The 26,088-nt window shown below is 43.1% G+C and overlaps 1 protein-coding gene across 1 annotated transcript in view; it reads left to right on the forward strand.

Moving 5' to 3' along the window:
- Positions 1-26,088, forward strand: part of LOC104676241 (astrotactin-2) — an 809,378-nt gene that overhangs the window by 679,774 nt on the left and 103,516 nt on the right. Inside the window, exons 13-14 of the mRNA XM_030920120.1 lie at positions 19,946-20,070; positions 24,329-24,433. Of these exons, the coding sequence (XP_030775980.1) occupies positions 19,946-20,070; positions 24,329-24,433 (230 nt within the window). The remainder of the gene's footprint in view (positions 1-19,945; positions 20,071-24,328; positions 24,434-26,088) is intronic.

Below are 26,088 nucleotides of genomic sequence, written 5' to 3' on the forward strand. Positions count from 1 at the left end.
GTTATGTCCTTTGCAGGGATACGGATGAAGCTGGAAACCATCATTCTCAGCAAATTAACACAAGAACAGAAAACCAAATACCGCATGTTCTCGCTCATAAGTGAACAATGAGAACACATGGACACAGCGGGGGTAGGCGGGGGGGTAGGCCTGTCACCAGGTGGGAGGGTCAAGGAAGGATAGCATTAGGAGAAATATGTAATGTAGATGAGTTGAGGTTTGATGGGTGCAGCAAACCACTATAGCACGTGTATACCTATGTCGCAAACCTGCACGTTCTGCACATGTACCCCAGAACTTAAAGTATAATAAAAAAAATAGGTGGACATCAGATTGCCTAGAGATGTATAGTTCGTTGACTCCCACTTTGTAACAGTAGAATTTACTACAAAAAATACCTAGACTATGCATGTTATTATTAAATTAATATATTTTATTTTTAAGGCAGTTTTATCTTTATAGAAAAATTAAGCAGAAAGTACAGAGCTCTCATATATTATCTCCACTTTTCCTTCCAGTTTCTCCTCTTATTATTCACCATGCATTAGTGTTGTGAAATGTGTACAATGGATAAGCCAATATATGATTCAATATTAGTTAATAAAGCCCCCAGTTTACCTTTTGTGTTGTATAGTTCTATGGGTTTGAACAAATGCATAATATCATGTATCCACCATGACAGTATCATACAGAATATACAGAATACTTTCACTGCCCTAAAAATACCCTGTGCTCCACTTGTTCCTCTCTCTGCCTCTCTCCCTGAACTCCTGGCAACCACTGATCTTTTCACTGTCTCTGTAGCTTTGCCTTTTCCACAATGTCATATAGTTGGAACCATGCAGTATGAAGCCCTTTCAGACTGGCTCCTTTCCTGTAGCAATGTGCATTTAAGATTCCTCCATGTCTTCTTGTGGCTAGATAGCTCATTTTTTAAAGTTGCAGAATAATATTTCATTATATGGATATTTGTTTATTGAATCACCTATTAAAGGACATCTAGGTTGCTTCCAAGTCTTGGCAATTATGAGTAAGATCACATAAGCATGTGCAGAGTTTTGTGTGGACATGTTTTAAAGTCATTTGGGTAGATATTAAGGAATGCATACAATTGCTGAATTTTGTGCTAAGACTGTTTAGCTTTTTAAGAAACTGCCAAACGATTCTCCAAAGTGGCTGTACCATTTTGCATTCCCACCAGCAATTAACTCTTTCTGTTTCTCCACATCTTTGCCAGCATTTGTTGTTGTTAATGTTTTGGATTTTAGCTATTCCAATAGTTATATAGTGGTGTTTTGTTGTCATTTAATTTGCAATTCTAGAATGACATGGGATGATATGTGTACATTCATATGCTCATTTGCCATCTGTATATTTTCTTTGGTGAGGTGTCTGTTCAGCTCTTTTGCTCATTTTTAATGGTACTGTTTGTTTTCTTGTTGAATTTTAAGTATTCTTTGTATATTTTGGATATGCTTTAGCAGATGTATGTTTTGCAAATATTCCCAGTCTATAGCGTGTCTTTTCATTCTCTTAACAAAGTGTCTTTCACAGAGCAGCAGTTTTCATTTTAATAAAGTTCAACTTAACGGTTTTTTCTCATGCATTATATATTTGGTGTTGTATCTAAAAACACATAATCAAATACAAGGTTACCAAAATTTTTCTCCTATGTTATCTTCTAGAAGTTTTGTAGGTTTTTACATTTAGACTTACAATAATTTTGAGTTATTTTTATTTTGGGAAAAGTGTAGAATCTATGTCTAGATTTTTGTCTTTCTTTCTTTCTCCTTTCTTCATCCTTTCTTTTTACTTGGCACATGGATGTCTATTTGTTTCAGCACCATTTGTCAAAAAGACTACCTCTTCTCCATTGAACTGCCTTTGCTTCTATGTTCAAGATCAGTTGACTAGATTTGCATGGGTCTATTTATGTGCTTTCTATTCTGTTCCATTGATCTCTTTGTCTGTCATTTCACCAGTATCACACTGTCTTGATTACTCTAGCTTTATAGTAAGTCTTAAATGTCAGGTAGTGTCAGTCCTCTGACTTTGTTTTACTTCTTCAATATTGTCTTGGCTATTCTGGCTCTTTTGCCTTTATATGAAAATCAGTTTGTCAAGCCTACAAAATAACTTACTAGGATTTTGATAGAGATTGCACTGAATCTATAGATCAAGTTGGAAAGAACTGACATATTAACAATATTGAAGATGAACATGGAATCTCCTTTTATTTATTTTGATCTTTTATTTCCTTCATCAGAGTTTTGTAGTCTTCTGTATATAGATCTTCTATGTATTTCGTTAGATTTATACCCAAGTATTTTATTTTTTGGTACTAAATGATATTTTGTTTTTAATTTCAAATTATAATTGTTTACTGTCAGCATATGGGAAAGCAATAGACTTTTGTATGTAAATCTGTATCCTGCAAGCTTGTCATAATCACTTATTAATTCCAGCAGTATTTTGTTGTTGATTCTCTGGGATTTTCTGCTGCATATTATTTTTTAAGACCTAAATCACATTTCTAATAATAATAGTAATAACAATAACAATAGTTAACACCTATGGTGCACACGGTATGATGTGCAAGGTGCCATGCTGCATGCATTATCTTGTTAATTCCACAACAATTCAGCAACACTGTTATTTTGTCCCCATTACATATCAGGAGACTGAAACTTAGTAAGAAATTCTAACTTGTCCAAACTTAGAGTGGAAGCAGAACTTTAACTCTGAACTTCTTACTAGGAAATAAATAACCATAGTAACAGTAACCACCTCACAGGCAAATATATACATAGGCTATTTATAGTTATTGTTCCTTTTACCACCCATGAACCACACAGGCTATTTATATGCATTGTCTTCTTTTAATCCTCCTAATTGAATTTATAAAAGTAGGTACTATTATGATCCTCAATTTACGAGTGAGGTAACTGAGTCTCCTGGAATTTAACAACCTGCCTAGGATACCACATCTAGTAAAAGGTATGATTTAAGGCCCTCTCTCTATGAGTGGAGTAGGTTATTATAGACAAACCTGAGGCTCAGCGTGATTGTGTGATTGTATGTGGCAACATAACCAGTATCTAAGAAGGTGGGGAAGCTGGATTCAGGATCTTACAAACTGGATTCAATTACATTTGTATGTCAAATTTTGAAAAGGACAAAAAAATCTATTCATTAATTGGATTTGTATTTTTCTAGGCCTTTTTAAAGTCTTGATATCCCTTAGTGTCAAGGAGCACTTAACAATAATTTCCAACTGTCCTGTAACAGCGTGTACACTTCACCTTTGTTATGAAGCAAACTGGCTAATGTCCACACTAGCTGGGTTCTGCTTGTGGCTCCAACTTATGACAGGACTGCTGGAATTGAACAAGAAGGAATATGCGAGATGGTCAGGGCTCCCCATTAGGCAGTGTTGCAGAAAGCACATGCAAATATTACTATATTACTGCCTTTCTGTTGTCCTTGGGTGTTTTCTTTCTCCATTGCTAATGACTAATAAAAAAAAGAGAGAGGAAAAGAGGAGAAAGAGAGAGAGAGAGAAAGAGTGAACAAGAAAGCAATTGCATTAGATTTTCTTCTACTGCAGCAGGTTTCTCATCATTAGAGGTGGCTATATGGATAGACTTCCAAGGTGCCCCAGGGAGAGTGGGAAAGACAAAAGGGAAGAAGAAACTTTCAGAAACGTGACCCCAGCCACAAATTCACACCAGAACCAGCTGTATTTATGCCATATGTTCTGATTCCAAAGTCCATGTTATGACTTGGTTTTAAATGTTAACATTCAAAAAAGTTCTTTCTTTCTAACTACTACAAGGAATGAAGTAACAAATGAATTGATGCTGTGTGGTCAGTTACAACGTGGCTTTGATTATTTTCTATCTTTTGCTTTAAGAGTTTTTTAACCTTATTTTTTCTTTAATTTGCTATCCAGTCTACTGAAGGCTCAATTCTACAAACATTTTCGAACTGGATACCAAGTATGCACTGAGTACTTTGTTAGGAGCTGCAGAAGGAGAGAGAAAACACAGTTAGTGTATTAGACTATTTGCATTGCTATAAAGAAATACCTGAGGCTGGGTAATTTCTAAAGAAAGGAGGAATAATTAGCTCATAGTTCTGCAGGCTGTACAAACATGGCTCCAGCATCTGCTTTTGGGAAGGGCCTTGGGAAGCTTATAAGCACATTGGGAGGTAGGGGGATCTAGGCATGTCACATAGTGAGAGTGGGAGCAAGAGAGAAAAGGGGAGGTGCCACACTCACTTGAACAACCAGGTCTTGTGTGAACTAACTGAAAAAGAACTCACTTGTCACCTCATTGTGCTAAACCATCCATGGGGATCCACCCCTATGATCCAGTCACCTCCGACAGGCTCCACCTTCAACACTGGGGATTATGTTTCAACATGGGATTTGGAGGGGATAAACATCCAAACCCTATCAGTTAGTTCCTGCCCCGCAAAAGCAGGGAAATAGACAAACCATGGCAATTTCAGTGCATGCCTTGATAGGAAGGGAGATACTCAACTTATGGTGCTGGGAGCATCGCTTTTAGCTTTACCAACTCCACCAGAGGTTGTGGGTAAGTTCTGTAGTTAGGAAAGAATCAAATTTACCAGTGGCAGGGGGGAAGGATTCCCATGATGTAAAGAAAATAATCCCAAATTAGTGACCATATGTCCCGTATTCTCATTATAGCTCTCTCATTTGGCTTGGACAAATTGTGCATGCTGTCAGGGCAAGAGGAGAAGAAAAGGGTTTGAGGTCCATTTGCATCCTTCTTATGCCTAATCACAACAAGCTTTTTGAGTATGTTAAATTAAAACGCGCTAGAGTGGTGCATTTTACAGCAGCAATAGCTACCGTTTATTGACAGCCTGCTATTTTCAGGCCTTCTGAAAGCAATTCATTTTATGGGTTCTTTTCATCTTTACAGCAAGTATGTGAGGCAAGGATGACTATTATTTCCATTTTTCTGATGAGGAAACAAAGGCCCAGGAAAAGTTCAATGTTTTGTCCAACTAGAGCTACACAGGGGATGGGAGGTGGACCAGGATGCAAATGCGGGTGTGTGACTGCAAAGACTGCTTCCAAAAAGGTGAGAGAGAAGACACAAGGTGCCTATGAGAATAGGTCTTCCCATCTTGAGAACTTTCCCTTAGCCCTTCATACTGGAGCCATGTGGGGACACTTGCATTATTCAAATAAATGACCTCAGGGCTTAAACACTCCCTAGAGATGGGAAATGACTTGCTCAAGATCACATAGCAAGTTATTGGCACAGCTTGATAAAACTTGGACATCCTGGCTCCCTGTCCAGGACAGGATTGGGTGCATAAGGAATGATGATAACATGCACTAGGATTCAGGGAGAGTTAGTCGCCTTCACCCTTGGACTCATCTGGCAAGTGTTTTACATACTGTGTGTCTGCTCTTATTCTAGACCCCTGAGATAACCATGATATGAATGGAGTCCAGGCCTTGCCCTTGACAAGTGTGTAGTGGAAGGGTGATGTGGGATAGAGGATTCCTAAGATTAGATAATACTCTGAACACTGGAATATGAAGATCCTAATTGAACTGGAAACATATTGAAAGTTGCAGGGATATGGGCTTCTGCCTTTAGCTGTGATAAAATAAGCAGCTAGACCCCTCAGGGATTGAGGGAGGTAGTCTGCATCCTGCAGCCCTGGAGTTAAGGCTGGAGCTGGAGCAGGAGGGCTGGACTAAGAGGTGCCCCTCATCAAGGAGCCCAGCTGCCACTTTGAACCAGGGAGTTATTCGTTCTGACCCTGCAGATCTGTTAAGGAGGCCATCGTTAGGTTTCAATTTGTGTTTAGCTTCTGGGGCAAGGCTAATCTTCCTCTCTGAATCTCATTTATAGCATCTGGAAAACAGACATAATGATAACACTTTGTCAGAAAAATGCCTAGCAATGTTGACTTTTCTCCAGCCACATCTCTAAAGTTTTATGTCAAGGTGTGAGGGCCTTTCACTCTCTTCCTTGAGTAGCGGAGGGGAAAGTTCTGGAAGAGGCTCTGGTGACAGCAGCTCAGCTTGTTCTCAGTGTTATGACAGGACAAGGAATCCCAGTGCTAATACACACAGGCAAGGAGATGGAGGGCGAAGTGGCCAAGGAGAAGATAATGTTTCTCTAGCCTGCAATTTCTTTCAATTTCAGGGATCGCAATTACCAGGGCAGAAGTTAGTAACAGCCATGCCTGGAATGCTTAAGTGAGTGTGGTGCCACTGATGGAAATTGTTTTGCATTTAGAGAGGGAAGACATGTGCTTTGTGTAACGCAGGCTTCACTCTGACTCTGTGTATGTATGGGGGTATGTGTGGTGTGTGTATGTGTGTGTGGGTGTGTATGTATGTGTATGTGTGCTCATGCACACCTGTGTATAAATGAGGATGGCAGGAAAGAGGGAAGAAGACCAGTGTGGCTGTGGTTGGAGAGACAGGTGGTAGAGTGGAGGCAGGTAGCCCTGATTCACTTGTACATGACTCCAGGAAAGTGATTCTTACCCCTCCGAGCCCCAGTTCCCTCACCTCTGGCAGGGAGATAATAATACCTAACTCACAAGGTTGTTGAGAGGGTTGGAAAGAAAGCCTGGAGAGAACCTAACACATGATATACATTAGCAAAGGGCATCCATCTAAGACATTCAACCAGCGTCGGCATTTACAACAAGTCAACCTTTACTTTTCAGGATTTCATTTGGGGAAAAATTAAACATTTACCAGCATATTTTTGCATAGTGTTTAAGAATATGAAGTTAAATTGTTCAAACCTCACCTTATAAGTTCTGTGCATTTTTCCTCTTTTATGTCTCTGCTCCCTCACTAAAAAGAAGCAGAACAAGAGTGCTTACCTTGCATGGTTGTTGGGCATGTGAAATGAGATTGTATATGCAAAGCCCTTAGAATAATGTCTAGCACATTGTAAACAATGAATAGATATTAGCTTTAAAAATGATACTTGTTATTCTATGTGCTAGATATCTAGGGAAGGGAAGGAAGGATGGCAAGGGAGGCAGAGATGAATAAGGCAGTGACTAGGCCCCATGGGAGGGAAATTGCAGTACCACAGCTGAATGGATTGTCTCCCCTACATTGCCATTCAGCTAAGAGACATTCAGCACTTTATTGAATTAGCACTTCTTGAGCCCCTAGTGCATGCATCAGACACTGCGTTAGGGGTGGGTGCACAGCAGTGAATAAGACAGACGTAATTCTTGCTCTCGAGTGCTCATGGTCCAATGAGGGAGACAGAGGGTGACTGGGAACAACAGTCCAGTGTGAAAATGCTAGCATAGCAGGAGAACAGGGGCTGCACAAACACAAAGAAGGAACGTCTAACTCCCAAATGAAAGGAGGGGCACTGACAAAGTCCTCCTAGGGAAAAAGAAAACTAAAAAAAAAAAAAAAAAAAAAAAAAAAAAAAATTCCTAGAATGTGACAGGCAGAATAATGCAAGATGCCCATGTCTCAATCCCTGGAACGCATGAATAAGTTATCAGTTATCTTACATAGAAAGGAGAACATTCAGAGTGCAGGTGGAATAGGGTTGCCAATCAGTTCATCTTGAGATGAAGAGTCTCTGGATTAACCAGGTGGCCCCAATGAAATCAAAAAGATCTTTAAAGAGGAAGAGGGAAGCAGAGGACAGGATGAAGTGAGTGTGTGATGTGAAAAGGACTCAATTGGCCGGGCGTGGTGGCTCACGCCTGTAATCCCACATTTTAGGAAGCTGAGGTGGGCAGATCATGAGGTCAGGAGTTTGAGACCAGCCTGACCAACGTGGGGAAACCCCATCTCTACTAAAAAATACAAAAATTAGCTGGGCATGGTGGCGCATGCCTGTAATCCCAGCTACTCAGGAGGGTGAAGCAGGAGAATCGCTTGAACCCAGGAGTCGGAAGTTGCAGTGAGCTGAGATGGCACCGCTACACTCCAGCCTGGGTGACAGAGCAAGACTTTGTCTCAAAAAAGGACTCAATTTGCCTTGGTTGGCTTTCAGGGTGGAGGAAAGGGGCCATGAGCCATATGGACAGCCTTAAGAAGCCGGGGAAAGGCAAGGAAGTCAACTCTCCCCTAGAACCTCCAGAAAGAGTCATCTCTGCTGACACCTAGAGGTTAGCCCAGAAGCCCATGTCAGACTTCTGACCTACAGAACTATAAAATAAATTAATGTTGTTTTGAGCCACTAACGTTGTGGTGATGTTTTATAGCTGCGATAGAATGCTAATACATGGAGCTAATGACCTATTTGTGTTAGAAACATCATTTCAGAAAATCGTTCTGGCTGCAAGATAGTAAACGAATTGGAAGGGGCAAGGCTGAATTCAGAAAGCACGGTTAACAGGTCATTGTTGTAGTCGCTATGGGAGGGGATGAAGGCCTCAAGGACAGCTATTAGGGAGTGTGTCTATATCAAACCCTGGAATCAGACTGTGAGGAGGAGGAGGAGGGATCTGAGGGAAACTAGTTATATAGATCCTTGCAGCACTGAACATTGAATCTGAGATGGAAAACATGTGCAGAGAACAATCATACCTAGCAGAGTTGGTGATCTTGAGATCAGAGTCAAAGTCAAGTGCTGTGGAAACAGAATGATATAGCTTCCAAAGAAGGGACTCAGTGACAGCTTTCTGAAGGAGATGACACCACGAGGTCTGCCTGGGAAGTCTGCAAGAGAGTGCAGAGGAGGTTGCAAAGAAACAAATACCTGGAAGGAGTTCACAGTTCAGAGAGGGTGTCAGGCAGGTAGAGAGGTCACTCTGCCTAACCCTTGAGAATGCACAAGTCAAAACAGGACTGGGTTGGAAATTAAGAATAGGGATTGAGAGTCAGTCCAATTCTGCCAAGAAAACACCTGCAAGGCCTTAAATAAGACACTTCTCTACACTGCCTCTGTTTCTTTTCCTATCAAATGGTAACAGTAATGCTCATCATTTCTGAGAGCATCAGATGTGTTTAGAGTGGACCCATGGGTATGCGCCACTGGATGGGCCAGTGAAGCAACTTTGCAGCCATGGTCCTTGAAACACCCTGGACAGTAGGGGTCACAAGCTGCATTCTGCCATGGAGCAAATGGCAGTTCTGAGAGCCTCCATCTGGGAGGTAACTTGGCCTGCTTGAAATGCTGGGGGTTAGGCTTGAGATCTGATCATCTTCCTGTGGGTCTCACAGTTAGCAGTTAAGCTGAAGTGGACTGACAGATAGCAGAGGCAGAAAGGAGGCCGAGGACATATGTGGCAGCACAAAACACACTGGTCTGTTTTCTAGCTGTGGTTAATGAACTCATGTATGTGTGGAGGGCTCTGGTTCTCAGTACTACTAATAAGCAAATCTTGGGGAGGCAGATCCCCGGAGTCAGCACAGGAGCATGGGCTTGACTGCTTGGGCTCAAACCTGCTCAATAAAAAACCGGGACTCTTCTTTTACTCCCCACCACATGCAGTTGGCAATGGAGATCAGCAGGTTCTATTTCCTGACTCTCTCTCAAATCTGTGCTTCTTCTCTGTATTCTGTTGTCCACCTAATCAGTTATGTCTTGTCTGGATTACTGCAAAACCTCTTAACTGGCCTCCCTCCTTCCAGACCTTTTTCAGTCCATCCTCTACCCTGTAGTCAGGCAGTCTTTCTGAAGATCCTATCTGATGGTTTTGCTTTCCTGCTGAAAACCCTACAGTGGATCTCCTTACCCTTAGAATGAAGCCCACCTTCTGTCGCATCACTTAGAAAACCCATGAGATCTGATCCCTATGTGGCCTCCTCTTTCTCTATCCCATCCTTGCTTCTCACTCACTGCTTTAGCATCTTGAAACTTAGCTTATTGCAATTTCCAGAACATGCCATGTAAGTGTTATATCTGTGCCTCTTCCATTCACACACACACACGCACACACAGACACATACATGCCTATGGACTTTTGTGCATGCTGTTCTTTCTGCATGGGCTCCACCCTCACCGCCTTTTTCTGCCCTCTTCCTTGTTAACCCCTCCTAGTCTGTCAAGTCTAACCTCCTCCAGGGAGACTTCCTAACCTCCTCAGTCTACATTAAGTTGTCCTTCTCTTCATTTCCTTTGTCCCTGAACTTTCTCAATGAAACTTAGACTGTATCCCTCTAACCTATAACCATCCATTCTCACAGTCAAGCATTCAAAAATTATTTTGCTGCAACTCAGTATGCAAAAATACTGTTGTCTTAATTTTCTAAAACTGTCATAATAATTCTCTCAAGTTTTCATTTCACTGATAGCAAAATCATATTTCCTCCTGGTGTGGTGGCTCATGCCTGAAATCCCAGCACTTTGGAAGGGTGAGCTGGGCATATTATTTGAGGTCAGGAGTTCAAGACCAGCCTGTCTGACATGGTGAAACCCTGTCTCTACTAAAAATACAATTAGCTGGGCGTGGTGGCACACACCTGTAATCCTAGCTACTTGGGAGGCTGAGGCAGGAGAATCACTTGAACCTGGGAGATGGAGGCTCCAGTAAGCCGAGATCACACCAATGCATTCTAGCCTGGGCAACAGAGTGAGACTCCATCTAAAAAAAAAAAAAAATGTATTTTCATTTTTTGATTAAGGATACAAAACATTTTCTCTAGAGTAAACATTAAGTCCACTCAAAGTTGAACTCCCCACCTGTCTTGCCTCAGTTGCATTTTTCCCACCAGCCTTGCCTCTCCCTCTTACCAAACAATCTCCCCTACCCCTTAACTTGGCCTCAGAGAAGGCAGAGGTTGGTGAGGGAAGGTCTCTTGTACAAATGTGTTCTTGTGGATCCTTGCTGGTATTTGCTATGTGATTTTTTGGTTTGAGCTTGGCTCTGAGCGCTAGCAGTGGCATCCATTGAGGTATGGAAGGTCTTGGGTAGTTTTTTGAGAGGAGCAATGTGTTGGAACCCACAGCCAATGTCCAAAGTCATTAGGTCTCAACACTCTGAAGCCCCCTTTGTTCTAATGTTCTAATCCCAGCCTCATCCACCATCCCTGCCACCACGGGAGTGAAGGATTTATGCCAAGAGGTCTTTTTATTTTTAATTTTATATTTTCAATTGACATATAACAATTGTACATATTTATGGTGCCAGGAAGTCTTGACGGTTTTATCCCCTTTACCCTGTGCATGCAGAACTTGGCGGGAGTGGCACCAAATTCAAGTCTCTTCTTGACTTACTGCTACGCCTCCCAGGAGTTCCTGCTGGCTTGTTGAACAAGGGGCTTGCAAACTTCCCAGACTATATCCTGAGTCTAGGGGAGCAAACCCAATCACCCCTGCTCACCTGTCTCAAGATTCTTAAATATCTTAAGTGTTTATTGACACTACTCTTGTACTTGGGATGAATGAGGGGTGGTTTGACTTCCAAAAGGCCAGGAGGAGGGTCATTGAGGCACTCCCATCTGAACTCTCGACCACTTGACTTTCCTCTCCAACAATTCCTTGCAGCACCAGTGGTAGAAAGAAGAGCGTAGTACTTCCTTTTCTTATCTGGTGGGAACAATTGTGAGGCCATCACCTGCCCAATCTGTATATTAAAATAAAATATAATGATCTGAGTCAGCAGGACTGGCTTTTGATAGAGAAGGAAACTTCACTCTCAGCACAGGCTGGCTTTTCAAACTATTGTCCAGCTTGAAACACTGCAAAGTCAACTTTGAGAGGCAAAGCTCAGATAGGATTTCTGGAGAATGAAAAACATTTTAACATTTTCAAAACAATGATTTACCTTGCACACATGTGCACACATACATAGGAGGCATTTGTAAACATGTGTGTCTCCTATCAGGCTGTGAGTAACTGGAGGACAGAGAATGTCATTTTTATTTTTGTATTCCTAATGCCTGACAAATAACATTAAATATTTGTTGAGTGAATGAATGAATAAATGGCTAAATGAAAGAATCACTAAATCTTGAGTGCTTGACCAGAGAACTTAAACTATGACACATAATTAAGAAGTAGAGCATATGAAAACAGTTTCTAACTGCTGCTTAAGAAGGGCAGAGCTTCAGGGTGGGCTGGTACCAAACAACCAGTGTTAGCGTCAGTTTATCACCACCAGACCCTATAGGTGTCTCCAGCACCCGTAGAACAGCTACAAAATCTAGCCCAGCACCTCCCAGCCTGAGGTTCAGACAAACGTTTTGTACCAGCCTGTTCCTCTCAGTTCCAGAGAAGGACAGTGGCTTCTGCACATCATACAGCTAGCCAGTGACAGAGCCAAGATGAGAACACAGGTCTCCCAACTGCTTGTTCTCAGAGGACACCAAATCTCAGCCAAAGTTATCCTTGTCATATGGCATAAAGGCTCAGTTCAGTCAGAGAGGAGGGATGGGGCACAGTGTACACCAGGGAATATGTCCTCATCAGCTTTGGGATTTTAAGGCAACCTTTTTTGAGGCTTCTGGCCAGTGTAGGAAAAGCCAGAGAACCAGGCAAGGAGAGCAGGCCCCTCCCTGCAAACTCAGTAGCTCCCAAGCCAAGGCTCCTAGCTTTCCCTCAAGGAAGAAAAGACTGCAGACAGTGCTGGCTGGCTCTAAGGTGATTTACCTTCCTGAAATACCTCAATTTAAATGCTAATTTCCCTAGAACCAAGGGGTGATGGCTCTTGCAGGCTGGTTGCTGTGTATTAATGTACCCAAAACACACATATTCTTAAAAGAGGGTGGCAGGCAGCAAAGACCTGAGGAAGGGTGGAACAGAGTGGCAGAGGAGTCCAACTTCCCTTGTTTGTCTTTGCTGTCAGCATGGCTGATCAGAAGGAAGCTAGACATGGTGCATCCTCAGTGGAAATGTTTTGTAGGATTTCTGTCATTTAGAGGTCATATGCAGGTAGTCTGAGAGGGTAAGGAGACCTTCCCCTTCTATTTACACATGGTTCAACAAATGCTCAGGGGCATATACAGTCAGATAGGCACTGTGCTGGACAAGCTAGCATTAAAAATAATTTTACGGCCAGGCATGGTGGTTCATGCCTGTAATCCCAGCACTTTGGGAGGCTGATGTGGGCAGATTATGAGGTCAGGAGATCAAGACCATCCTGGCTAACATGGTGAACCCCATCTCTAGTAAAAAAAAAAAAAAAAAAAAAAAAATTAGCCGGGCGTGGTGGCCGGCACCTGTAGTCCTAGCTACTCGGGAAGCTGAGGCAGGAGAATGGCGTGTACCCAGGAGGCGGAGCTTGCAGTGAGCCGAGATCACACCACTGTACTCCAGCCTGGGCGACAGAGCGAGACTCTGTCTCAAAAAAATAAATAAGTAAAATAAAATAACTTTACATAATTCCTCCTCTTCACGCATTGAAGCTGAACTCATTATCCCTATTTTACAGATGAAATCACTAAGGATCATAAAATTTGAAGTGATACTCCTGAAGGTCATACAGCTAGAATTTGTATCCATGTCTGTATGAGTTCTAAGCCCATACTTTCTATCACTAGATCCAAAGGCCACATCTGGAATCTATTTACAAACAAGATGCATGAAAGTAAAGTGATAGAAAAGATGTATTTCAGCTGGGGAAAACTGGAATGGTATTACGGAAATGATGGTTTTTCAATGGGGCCCTTTGCTGCCCACTGGCATTGTTCATTTTAGAATGTGCCCACACCTCTACCTCTACCTGAATGTACATATGCACACCAAGAATGGGAGGCCCAACCAACCCTTTTCTTAGGGAGATCGTCTGTTCCCATCCAGTCCCCACTCACTCAGTGGCCCCTGGCCCCTCTGTCCAAGGTCCATGGGAGCCAGAGTAGGTATGTACTTAGGAATTTAGGGGAAGAAAGTAGGGTTTTGGAGCTTCTTATGGAATATTAGACTCAAATCCTCAATACGCTTTAGATCCTGAAGCATTCTGGGACTCTATGGCAAAACATCAGAAGGGGCTTCATCAATAGATGTAGGTCATGCACATATTACCACTGTCTCTGGGTTTTCTTCCTTCACTGCTTCAACAAATGTTCATGGTGCACCTAGTTTTTCTCAGTTTTACTCAGGTACTCAGTTTGCACTGCTGGGCCCTGAGGAGGCAGCACTACATCGGACAGGCATAGTTTGGGGCTGCATGGAACCCACAGTCTAGTGGGAAAGACAGGTGTCCAACAACATCTCCCATGAGCACAAACATCATTAGAAATGATAAAGCCGTTCATAGAGGAAAACAGCAAGATACGATAAGGGTGTGTAACAAAAGAACTGATTCCAGGGAGAGTTCTTAAAAGGCAGAGAAATAGTGGATGGTCTGAATGATGAGTAGGAGTTGTCCAGGTGCAGAGGGAGAGCAAATTCCAGAGAGAGGGCAAATTCTAAGTGGGTCCTTGTGGGGGATGGGAGCATGCCCCAGAAAAGGAACTTAAGGACAGTCAGAGCAGGAGGAAAACAGTGGCCCAGGGGGCTGTGGCTCAAACAATAAGGCAGCAGGAGTAAGCAGACAGGGTCTAGATTATGAGGGATCTTGTAGACCTCAATGCGACATTGATTCTCTCCTGGTCTTCATGAATGGAGGCATCTCCTCTGATTTTCCACTGCTGTATCCCTAGCACCCAAAACAGTTCCTGAAAAAGGGTAGAGCCCCAATAAGTGTGATATGAAGGAGACCTCTCACTGCCAGAGTCCCTGGGGCCCAAGATCTACTATTTTAGAATTGATGAATTGTTTCCCTAGAATGTCAACTGAGATTGAACTGTTTTTATAGATACATCTGGGAGATGCTTGTCTGTGTGTTTGTGTGTGTGTGTGTGTGTAAGTGAATGTTGTGTTTCAAGCAGCAGCAGAGCCACTGTTTGTTTAAACAAGCATCTCTCAAAAATGCCTTCTTGAAAGCACACTCCACTGTGGTGGTGAATAACAGAACTACCTGGTCTCATCTCTAAATGAGTCAAGCTCTCCCAGGCATCAGGAGCACAGGCTTGGGATCGATTCACTGAGCATGTACGTACTGCGTGCTGGGCTCTCAGCAGGAAGATAGGGGTGTTAGAATTTGGTCTTGGCCACTGCTGCTTTCTAACCGTGGACCTCAGTTGGATAAGTTCCTTAACCTCTCTGAACATGTTTTTTCATCTATAAAATGGGAATAATGATAGTACTTGTCTCACAGAGTTCTTATGAGTTTAAAATGGCATACACACTCCTATATCTGTTTTAATTTCAATAGTTTTGGGGGTACAAGTGGTTTTTGACTAGATAGATAAGTTCTTTGGTGGTGATTTCTGAGATTTTTAGGGCACCCATCATCTGAACAGTATACACTGTATCCAATATGTAGTATTTTTTTTTTTTTTTTTTTTTCCGGAGACAAAGTCTTGGCATAATCTCAGTTCACTGCAACTTCCGCCTCCCAGGTTCAAACGATTCTCATGCTTCAGCCTCCCGAGTAGCTGGGATTACAGGTGGGTGCCCAGCTAATTTGTGTATTTTTAGTAGAGGCGGAGTTTCACCATGTTGGCCAAGTTAGTCTTGAACTCCTGACCTCAGGTAATCTTTCTGCCTCGGCCTCCCAAAGTGCTAGGATTATAGGCATGAGCCACTGTGCCTGGCCCCAATATGTAGTCTTTTATCACCCTTTTTCCGACCTTCCCCCGCCAAGTCCTCAAAGCTCATTACATCACTCTTATGCCTTTGTATCCTTATAGCTTAGTTCCCAGTTATAAGTGAGAACATAAAACATTTGGTTTTCCATTCCTGTACGCTACTGTATCTTGACACACTGCCTTGAATATAGAAGATGGTCAACAAATGCAATCAGTAAATCTCAGTAAATATTATCATATTGCTAGGGTTAGTTACCTAGCAGCTTTTACTACACACACACACACACACACACACACACACACACACACGTTGGCACATGAACTACAGCATTACTGATGAGCAAGAGATATGATCAATAAATAAATATTGTCCATTATTTCTGTCTTCCTATCATATGAATTAGTTGTGTGGTAGTTTTTACTACACACACACACACACACACACACACACACACACACACACACACACACAGGAGCGCTGAGAATCTGAATTATTCCTGAGCACCCAAGTTTAAGCCAGAACCCTGCCAGCTCCCTGGTCGCCTCTCCCAGGTGGGTGGATTCTGCAGCTGCTGTCTGGGCTTCCGTCTGAGGTTCTCAGGCCAGCGGAACTTGCCCAGCAGCTACTCTTCTCGTCCGTGTTTTGCCTCCCAAAACAGCTGATCGATGCAAAGGCCCCGGGCGCCCTCTGCTGGCAGAGGCCTTGCAGGACTTGTGGCCATCGCCCAGGCAGTTGCAGAGGGACCCCAGTACCTGAGAGACCATGCCATTGCTGTGTTGTTCATTCGGGCTTCATCTTCGCCTACCTGCCCCCCCTCCTTCCCAGCCTTCCATATTGGCTGGCTAATTCTCACCCCTCCATTTTCTCTCTCTTTCTGCATTTCTCCAAGTCCCCCTGTACTTTCTGAAAGCTCAGGAGGGAAAACCTTCCTCCGAGAAGGGGTGTCCTGAGCCAGGCCTCTGCCTCCTGAGTTTGCCCACTCTACTTCCTGGCGTTGTCCCATTGGGGTCAGATTTCCTTGCAGAGCTAAGATGGACTTGACAGGAAGGCAGAAGGATTGGAGGAGAGGGACATGGGGATAGAGAAGGTGGCATTACCTTCCCTCCTCTGCAATTGTAAGAACATTTCTAGATATTTGAAATGGAGACCCTTGGGTGGTAAAGTGAAAGATAGATTTGCCTTCAGATCTCATTTCCCAAATACTCCCAGTGTGTAAGTCCATAGAAAATCCATTTCCTTGTCGGTTAAACGGGGAATATATGCCTATCTTGTGGCACTGGTGGTGGGGCTTGAAGAGGTCACATAGAGAACAGAGCCTGGGGCATGTGGTGAACAGCTAACTCTCTCCTCTCTTGTAGGAGCAGCAAGGTCCTCGTCTTGGCTGCAGCCTGTCTGGGCTCAGCACATGCCCAGGCACTATGGCCCTTCCAGCTTTGACAGCCTGTGTCTGTCACAGGCAAGTCCTTCCGTATCCTGTACCCAAGCAGTGATGAGGATGTCTTTTGAAGACATCTACCATGACCTGTTAGAGAAACAAAGACTCTATGCCAGGCATACAGTAAATATTAACCCTTCTATATTCAACTATCTGAGTGAACGCTTAGGGAAAGGCAAGCTGAGAAATAAAACCACAATCTAGTCATGTTTAGTACATAATAAAGTACAAAATATACTCGACTTAAGCATTGGGTTTGCTTTTAAACCTGATAGAATTCTGGAAAATTTAAAGGCCAGATTGAATCAACTTTAAAACTTAAATCATGGTTGAAAGCAATGTATTACTAAATTTTGATCTGGGGCCAAACCACCTGGGATCTCCCACTTCCCAGCCTTGTGGCCTTAGGTAGTTACATAACTTCTTTGTTGTTCAGCTTTTCAATGTCTAAATGGGGAATGTCCTACTTCATAGAGTTGGGTGAAGAGTAAGTATTGGCAACTGTGCCTGGTGCATAGTAGGTGCTCAATAAAAGGCTATTGTTATTGTTGCCACTCCACTAAGGCCAGCTGAGTAGCTGTTATGATCCCCATGTTACAGAACAGATCATTAAGATTTGGTTGGTTTGCTCCAGGTTACACAGCTAGGATGCAGTGTGGGCAGAACTGGAGCCCAGTCCTCATAGGCTCCTCTCAGCTTCCAAGGCTGAGCTACCTCCTTACCCTCACTCTGGCCTCTCCTGCCCAGAGTGAAAACAAGTGCTGGGGATCTTGCAGGGAAGAGACCTTGTGCAGCAGCACCTGGCACATGCAGAATTCCTGATAGCAACCCCTACCGATTGTTCTGCATGGCCATTTTCGTGTTTTCCCCACTAGGCTGAGAAGATCTAGAGGACAAGGGGACATGTCAATCTGTCTCTGTGTTCTTAGCACCCCCCAGCACAGGATTCCACCCAAGTATGTGCTCAGTGCTTGCCAGTTGACTGCCTAGGGCATGGACTACCCCTTCATCCTGCTACATCTTTCAGGGAAAATCTATCACCAGAGACCACCACATCACAAGGGAGGAATGAGGACATTTAGTCCTGGCTAGGGTTACATGTTATGTGGAGGTACTTCCATTGACCAGAAGCCTGTCTTTTTAAATTCACATTGCTATTCCACACTCCCAGATTTGCAGACAAACACCAACCATCTAGGTAGAACCCATTATCACCTGCACACACAGACATAAACAAGGATGACTCCACAGACAGTCATGGCACACCCACACACAATAGCATGTTTAAATGGCGAGTGTGGGCCTTAAAACTCACCATCATGCACATGCATCCTGGGCAGAAAGTCTCAGGCCCAGCCAGACCAGCTCCACCACCTGTTAACACCAAATCTCATGTTACTTATCTTCAACTTAAAGATAATGGTATCTATCTTTTGGGATTGCTGTGAAGATTAAGTGATAAAATGTGTGTAAAGTATTTAGCTAGATTCTAGCAAACTATAAAGATTCAATGAATAATACAGATGATAAAGACAATGATGATAATGATGGTGATGCTGGTGGTACTGAAGATGGTGATAAAGTCACATCCTCTGGACTCAGAAATGAAGAAAGTGTTCATTAAATGGATGAATTGATAATGAGCTTCAAAGGTGCCTGGAGTGGGGTGCAGAGATGTTGAGCAGACAGGAAGGTGACCCAAGCCACTCAACACTTTTACAGGTGCTTTTGAACTGCCTGAGATATAGGCTTCAAAGGCATTGCTTTGGCATCATGTATTGTTGTTTTCGTGCTTCTGATTTTCATTTCAAGGTTGACCATTCCATGTGTCAAAATGAAGTAATAAGCATCCTCCTTTTGTTCTTCTCCTCCCCCTTCTCTTCTCTCCTCCTCCTCTCCAGACTATAATTCGTGTGTTAATGCTGGGGATTTCTGAATATAAAGGGGCCTCAGAAGTCATATTTAATATGGAAAAGCTCTCGATACCATCCATGTCAACTGGCTGTCAAGTTTTCTGCTTGCACACCCTCAGTAACAGGAAGCTCACCACCTCTCTTGGCAGGCTGTTAATTTTTAGGCAGGTCTACTGTCCAGAAGAATGAAATCTGCCTCCCTCTGCTGCATTGTTATTACCAACCTCTCAGAACTTTGTTCATGGTTCAGTTCGCTGGGGTCATTCAGAGGTCTGTCTTCTGTTCCCTGGGACTGGCCTGCAGGAAAGGGATAGAGGCACCTAAAGAAGTTAGAGCAAGGGAAAGAGCACTAACCTGGAGTCAGAAGACATGGGTTTGAATCTAACCTATTAGGTTTTGATTCAGCAAGTCATTCTCTTTCTCCAGACCTCAGTTTCCCCATCTGTAAAAGGAAAAGTTAGAGCAAAAAAAAAAAAAAAAAAATCTTAGGGCCCTTCCATTTTACCAAACATCTGTTTTTCCAAGGTTTGTTTGTTCTTTTTTGTTTTTCAGCCTAATTTTGCCCCCTTGTTCTTCAAACACTACACACTATTCTCAGTTCTCACATCCTAGTTCAATATTGCCACTGCTTATGCCAGGGGACATTTAGCAGCCACATATACAGTTTGTAGAGCATCAGAGAGTATCTTAAATAATTGGTAGGTTTTTCCCATTAAGCGCTTACAACAGCCCTTAGATCTGAGTCTCACTTTACAGACAAGGAAACTGAGGTTCTGAGAGAAACAGTAGCATGCTTGAGGTCGTACAGCCAAGTAAGCAGTGGGGCTAGAATTTGAACCCCAGCCTGCCTGATTCAGGAACCTGTAGTTAGCACCATGTTCTCAGAGTTGGGATTCAGGAAACCAGAGGCATCACAGCAAAGCCACCCACCATGAGTCTTTATTCTGACTACAGCATCCTGCCTCCTTGCCCTGCAGCCCCCAGCAGCCTCCACTTCCTCGATTTGGCAGTCTCTCTGCTCCTCTCCACAGGGAGAACAACTTCATCAAGGACTTTCCCCAGCTGGCCGACGGGCTGTTGGTGATCCCGCTGCCGGTGGAGGAGCAGTGCCGGGGGGTCCTCTCCGAGCCCCTCCCGGACCTCCAACTGCTCACTGGTAAGACACATGTGCCAGACCCTTCCCAGGTTTCCTGACCACACACCTAGTCTCCACACCTAGTGCGTATCAGTCTTCAGCAGATCCAAGATGGGCTCCATCAAGCCTCCTCCTTCCTGAGGAATGGGATGGGAAGGAACTTGCCCCTCTTGGGCTCCTGCTATTGGCTGTGCAGAACCAGGGACTTCCCTGAGACCCCAGACTTGGGACTGCAGTCATCTTTGAGAGGAGGTTCCTCTCTGAGAACAGGAACAATTTTTCTCAGTGAGAGTTTTGCCTCTGTGAATGAGTCTCAAAACACTTTTCATTCTCATTGACAACTTTCTGGTATTTTTCCACTTTTAGTATTTTGTTTTTCTTGGTTCATTTTAAGTCATTCTAAAGGAAAAGAAGTGGACTCTCCAACCAGGAGCCCCTCCTGCTTGAAAGCACTTGAGTTACACAGCTCATTTTTGTATGTGGGCACTGTGCCATCTGTGGGGTGGGTATTATTTTTACCATTTGATAGATTAGGAATCTATACTTAAAGAGGTAGAAGGGACCAGTCCAAAGTCACACAGCATATCTGCCAGGACTAAACCCTGGGTGCTATAGCACCAAGTCTTTTGCCCTCTTCACTCCACTTTGCAGCTCCCTCACCCCTGCAACCACTTTCTCTCCCTACTGGGAAGTTGCCTTTTGCAGGTTTTCCTGAGACTCCATATTTTCTGTCCAACCCCAGGATGCTCTTTCCTCTTTTTGTGCTCCCAGTTCTTCTCCTACCCTTTTCTTAAGAAATTTCCTAAGATGTGAGGGTCCTGACTCTGCCTTTGAGACACTGTGGTTGCATGCCTTATCCACAGCCCAGGGAGAATAGTCACGGGGAAATCATCATGGGGAAGGATATTAGAGCTCTCTCACTGAGAGGGGAATTGTCCCCCAGGGAAGACCCCACAATGTCACAGACCTAGGTTTAAATCTCTGCCTGCCCTCCCCATCACTTGCAAGCCTGGGAAACCTCAAAAGAGTCATCTAACCCCTGTGAGCCTTTCCTGTGAAAGAGCATAGATGGAGGAGAGAACCCACATTGCTTAAGAGGTCCTGGGGTCCAGGCACTTTTTATGTGTTAAACCATGTAACCCTGCAAGGCCATTACTGTCCCCTTTAAATTGGCTAGCTAGGTCATGAACTCCTCCAAGGCCACGTGGCTAGTCTATAGTCATGTCAGGATTTAAACATAGTTGGTCTCAACTCCAAAGCAGATGGCATATCCACTATCTTACATAACCCCTGACCTGTGCTATTTCAAAGAGGGACCCAGACGTAGATCAAATGAAATCATCGATATAAAAGACACCTTGTAAAATGTTACAAACAATTTCACTGCCTTCCTTAATTTTCATTTTTTATAAGATCATAAAATTTCAGAGCTAACATGGACTGCAAAGGGCATCTAGTCTAATCTTCCTTCCTGATGAGGAGTCAAGTCTATAATATCCTTCCTGAGTGGTTATCCCTCTTTGGATACCCCCAGTGATGGGGAGTTTACTACCTCCTAAAGCAGACATGTCCATGGTCTGTGAGGAGGTGCTGTGCTTTAATGGAAAGGCCCCTGAACCTGTCATTGATCGTGGTATGTCCCTGGACAATTTCCCTCTCTGAGCCTCAGTTTATTCCTCTAAAATATAGGGTATGGGCCGGGCGCAGTGGCTTATGCCTGTCATCCCCTCACTTTGGGAGTCCAAGACGGGTGGATCACCTGAGGTCAGGAGTCTGAGACCAGCCTGGCCAACATGATGAAACCCCATCTCTACTAAAAATACAAAGAATTAGCCAGGCATGGTGGCGGTTGCCTGTAATCCCAACTACTCAGGAGGCGGAGGCAGGAGGATCACTTGAACCCAGGAGGCAGAGGTTGCAGTGAGCCGAGATCTTGCCACTGCACTCTAGCCTGGGCAACAAGAGCTAAACTCTGTCTCAAAGAAAACAAAACAACACACAATGCTAGAAAAATAGGGTATGATAATTATTTTTTAAGGATTCTCATGAGAAATAAAGATCATGTATATAAAATGCTTGGCACACTATGGGTATCCATTAGTGGTTCAAATTGTTATGATTCTTTGTTTTGACTCAAGGATTTTGGAGATTTCCTAATAAAGGGAACTGTTGCATTTCAAGAGATTTATTATTATTATTACTACCAGGAAAAATTCCTTCCTCCATCACAAAGCTTCATTCCAACCGTAATCCCCAGGTGGGGAGCTGGGATGGGGAGGGCCAGATGGGAGTCAGCGACATAGTAACCCGGGGATGAGTTTATGGTTAGGAACAGAGTGAGAGTTAGGCAGTCAGTGGATAGGCATTTATTGAGAGGATACTATAGGCCAGGCTCTCTTCTAGACTCTGTAGAAGGGGAGGAATATAGAACATGACCTTGACCTCAAAAAGCTGACATCCATTTCAGTGGCGAAGCTTTTATTTCAGGCTTGAATCCAGGAACGAGCAGGGATGGAAGGAGGAGTAAGAAGATGGTTTTATAAATTACTTGATAATCAGAAGAAGTTTTTTGTTTTGTTTTGTTTTTACATTTAGACATCATGCCTACCAAGTGAAAGAGCTGGCTCTCAGCAGCCTGCATCATTCCGCCTCCCTCTGTTGGAGATAGGCCTTGGCTGCCAATGCCCCCACCAAGTCTGCTTTGAACATGAATGAGCAGTAATGGAAGGAGCAGAGACTGCCTTGTCCCTGGTGTCTGAATCTTCTTGTGCAGACATTTTCTCTGCCCTTAGTCAAAAACACAGCCCTCCCCTATCCTCCCTCCACACAATCTCCTTTTCTCCCCAGCCTCTGCAAAGGAAGGATGGGAGAGGCGGAGCAGATAAACAAAGAGGACGTATTTATAACAAACAACCTCGCTCTAGTGGACATATCTTTGGGGATCATGAATATTTTACTTTAAAATGAAAGCCTCTGAAAAACTATTTTATTCCTGAAAAGGCTAAGGAGGATAAGGAGGAAAAAAAAAAAAAAAAGGTGACAGTAATGGACAACTTTAATACTGCAGTAATGTCCAGGAAGAAATCATTTGTTCCAATGAGATTCTCATTTTAATCTTGGTATCAAATATCTCTGTAAGTGCCTACTCACCAGGGGACAAGAGAAAAGGATAGAAAATGTGCCTGCCATTTGCAGAGGCATAGGAAAGCATGGATACATAAAAACAGTAATAATAACTGCTGATGTGACTAGCATCTTTTTAATGTATTTTTGTTCAGCTTATAAAAAAGAGTTTGCAAAGCTTACGGTAGAAAATTTAGAAAATAGAGGTGAATATAAATCAGAAAACAAGAATTTTTCATATACCACCACCCAAAGTTAATCATTTGCTAACACTTCGTTGTGTCTTTTCTTGTTTTATTTCTTGTTTATACCTGTGTTTCCTGAAATGTATTCTATAAAACATGAATTCCAAGAGACCTTTCATACGAAAGGGGTTTTATCGTCAAAGAAGTTTGCACACTACCTTCATGCATATTAATCTAATCAAGATGCTGAGAAATTATACAGTTAAACTTTGTTTTGCCTGTGTTTCTCAGTCTTACTTGAAATAGAGTTTATTTCTGTATACCTCTATTTTACATAATACTTATGAACATCCATGTTGCCATGCTAAGAAATGATAGTCTACATAGGGGTCAGCAAACATAAAGGGAAAGTTAATAAATGCATTAGGCTTTGCAGGTGGTTTGTATTGCAACTGTTCAACTCTGCTGTCATAGCGTGAAAGCAGCTATAGACAATACATAACAAATAGGCTGTAGTTTACTTACACATGGTCTACATGCACAACATTTCTAGGTTACCAAAAGGCTCCCACTTCTAGTACCTTACTTGAGCCTCACAACATGCTTATGAAATAAGAGCATTAGAGATAGCTACAGTGTCAGATGTGGAAACTGAAGCACTGAGATGTCTAGTGCCTGGTGGCAAGTTGCAAATGGGGTGAGGTAAGACATAGATCTGACCTGAGGTTGCTCTTGCTTGTAGGGTAAAGGCGACTTTCAAGCTATAGAGCAGAGAGAAAAATGAGGGGTGGGGCTGAGATTAGAGACCAGGAAGAGGCCTGAAGGGTAGGGTTCATAAAATTGTCAATCCCAATGAAAGCTTGCACTTCAAAGAGGTGTCTGTTATCCAGAGCCAAGAGCTGCAGGGTGAGCCTTGTGGTGTGAAGTGTCTTAATTCTGGGCTCACGTGACCATCTTATTTCCTCTCCCAGGAGATATCAGGTATGACGAGGCTATGGGTTACCCCATGGTGCAGCAGTGGCGAGTCCGGAGCAACCTCTACCGTGTGAAACTCAGCACTATCACCCTCTCAGCAGGTGAGGACCACTGCCTGGGCAGCCAGCGGACTTGGAATAATTTAGCACTTTTTCCCAAGGACCTAGCATGTGCCAGGGTATATGAGAGCACTGGGGATGCTGAGGAAATGGGATGCACCCTCTCTTCCATCAAGGAGTCCCAGGGAGGGTGGGTGGACTGGAGGCTGACAGACAGTAGAGTCAATGCAATAGTAGGGAAGCGGTGGCACAGAAGACGGAGCTAATCATTCTGGGGGAGCTAGAGAGGCTCCCTTGAGGAAAAAGTATCTGAGTAGGGTGTGGAAGTATGAATAGGAGAGTGGGGATAAACAGTCATCTAAGTCATATTTATGTTTTTGAAGTGTTTCAAGCTTATGAATTATAAATTCTCCTCAGACACCAATTTCTCCTTCTCTCCTGGCTAATTTATTTTCCTGTCCATCTCTGATACAAAAATCATGTATAACCCCCATACCCCTATCCCTTTACATGTACCACCCACATTGTATCCACATGAACTTTAAGCTCCAACAGATGGCAACAATTTATAGTGCCCAAAATGGTGCATGTTCTCTCATGCCACTGTGACTTTGCCCATACTGTTCCCTCTGTCTGGACCTCTTTGTCTTGGGAACATATGCCATATTACTCTGTGATGCCTCTCCCATTCTCCATTCCCCTCAAAACAACTCACGGAATTCTCAGCCCTTGAATATCTATATCAAGACACTAACAAGTGCCTGATTTATATTAGAATCTTGTCTATGACCTGAGAACTGTGGGTGGGGCTTGGGTCTTATTTATTCCAGTATCGCCAAAACTAACAAAGATCAGCAGATTGTTGGTGCTCATGTATGATGGAGGAATTTTTAAAAGTAAATGAAAACTGAAAAATAAGGAATGAATGAAAGAATCTGGAATGAGGCCTGGCCTAGGATTTTCTACCCTGACTCTTACTAATAACACTGTCACGGATTTATTGTCTGAGTGTCCTCTAATTATCTATGAGTTCTTTTCTTCTCTTTTCTTGTTCAATATCACTTTGTTCATCAGCAAAATGGAGCTCTTATAGCCTGGGAATTGGAGGATTTCACCCTCTGGGAAGTAGAAATAATAATTATTGCTGACATCTGTTAAGCATTTTATAATGTTTCATTTCTTATGACACAACAGTACTGCAAGGAAGGCATTATTTATCCCATTTTTCTTCAGATAAGTATACTGAGGGTTAGGGAGGTTAAATAACTTGTCCAAGGTCACACAGCTAGTAAGTGGCAGAGCAGGGAATGAATGAATCAAGGATTTGATTGCAGTTTTGTCTGCCTGGATAAGAGCCTCAGGGCATCTCTGTGTATTGTTTTTTATTACTGAACAGGAACCATCATATTATTAACACTACTGTATTAATTACCCAGTTGCATTACTTAACAGGTTGATGGAGAGGGGTTGTTCTCATCAAACACCCATTCTTTGAGCCCTAATTCTGTTTTCTGCCCCCCACACCCCATACTGCACTTGTGAATAAGACTGTGATTTTCCTATTAGAAGTACAAAGGTGCATCTGCTTTAATTAATCAATATGATGCTCCTGGAAAACCCTTTTGTCAATCAAATGTTGGCAAATTAGAGCTCACTTTTAATGTTGGAGAGAAGCTTGTTCTTTTACATTTTACTTT

Source organism: Rhinopithecus roxellana, chromosome 16 (genome assembly GCF_007565055.1).
Source record: "Rhinopithecus roxellana isolate Shanxi Qingling chromosome 16, ASM756505v1, whole genome shotgun sequence".
In the NCBI taxonomy this organism is placed as follows: domain Eukaryota; kingdom Metazoa; phylum Chordata; class Mammalia; order Primates; family Cercopithecidae; genus Rhinopithecus; species Rhinopithecus roxellana.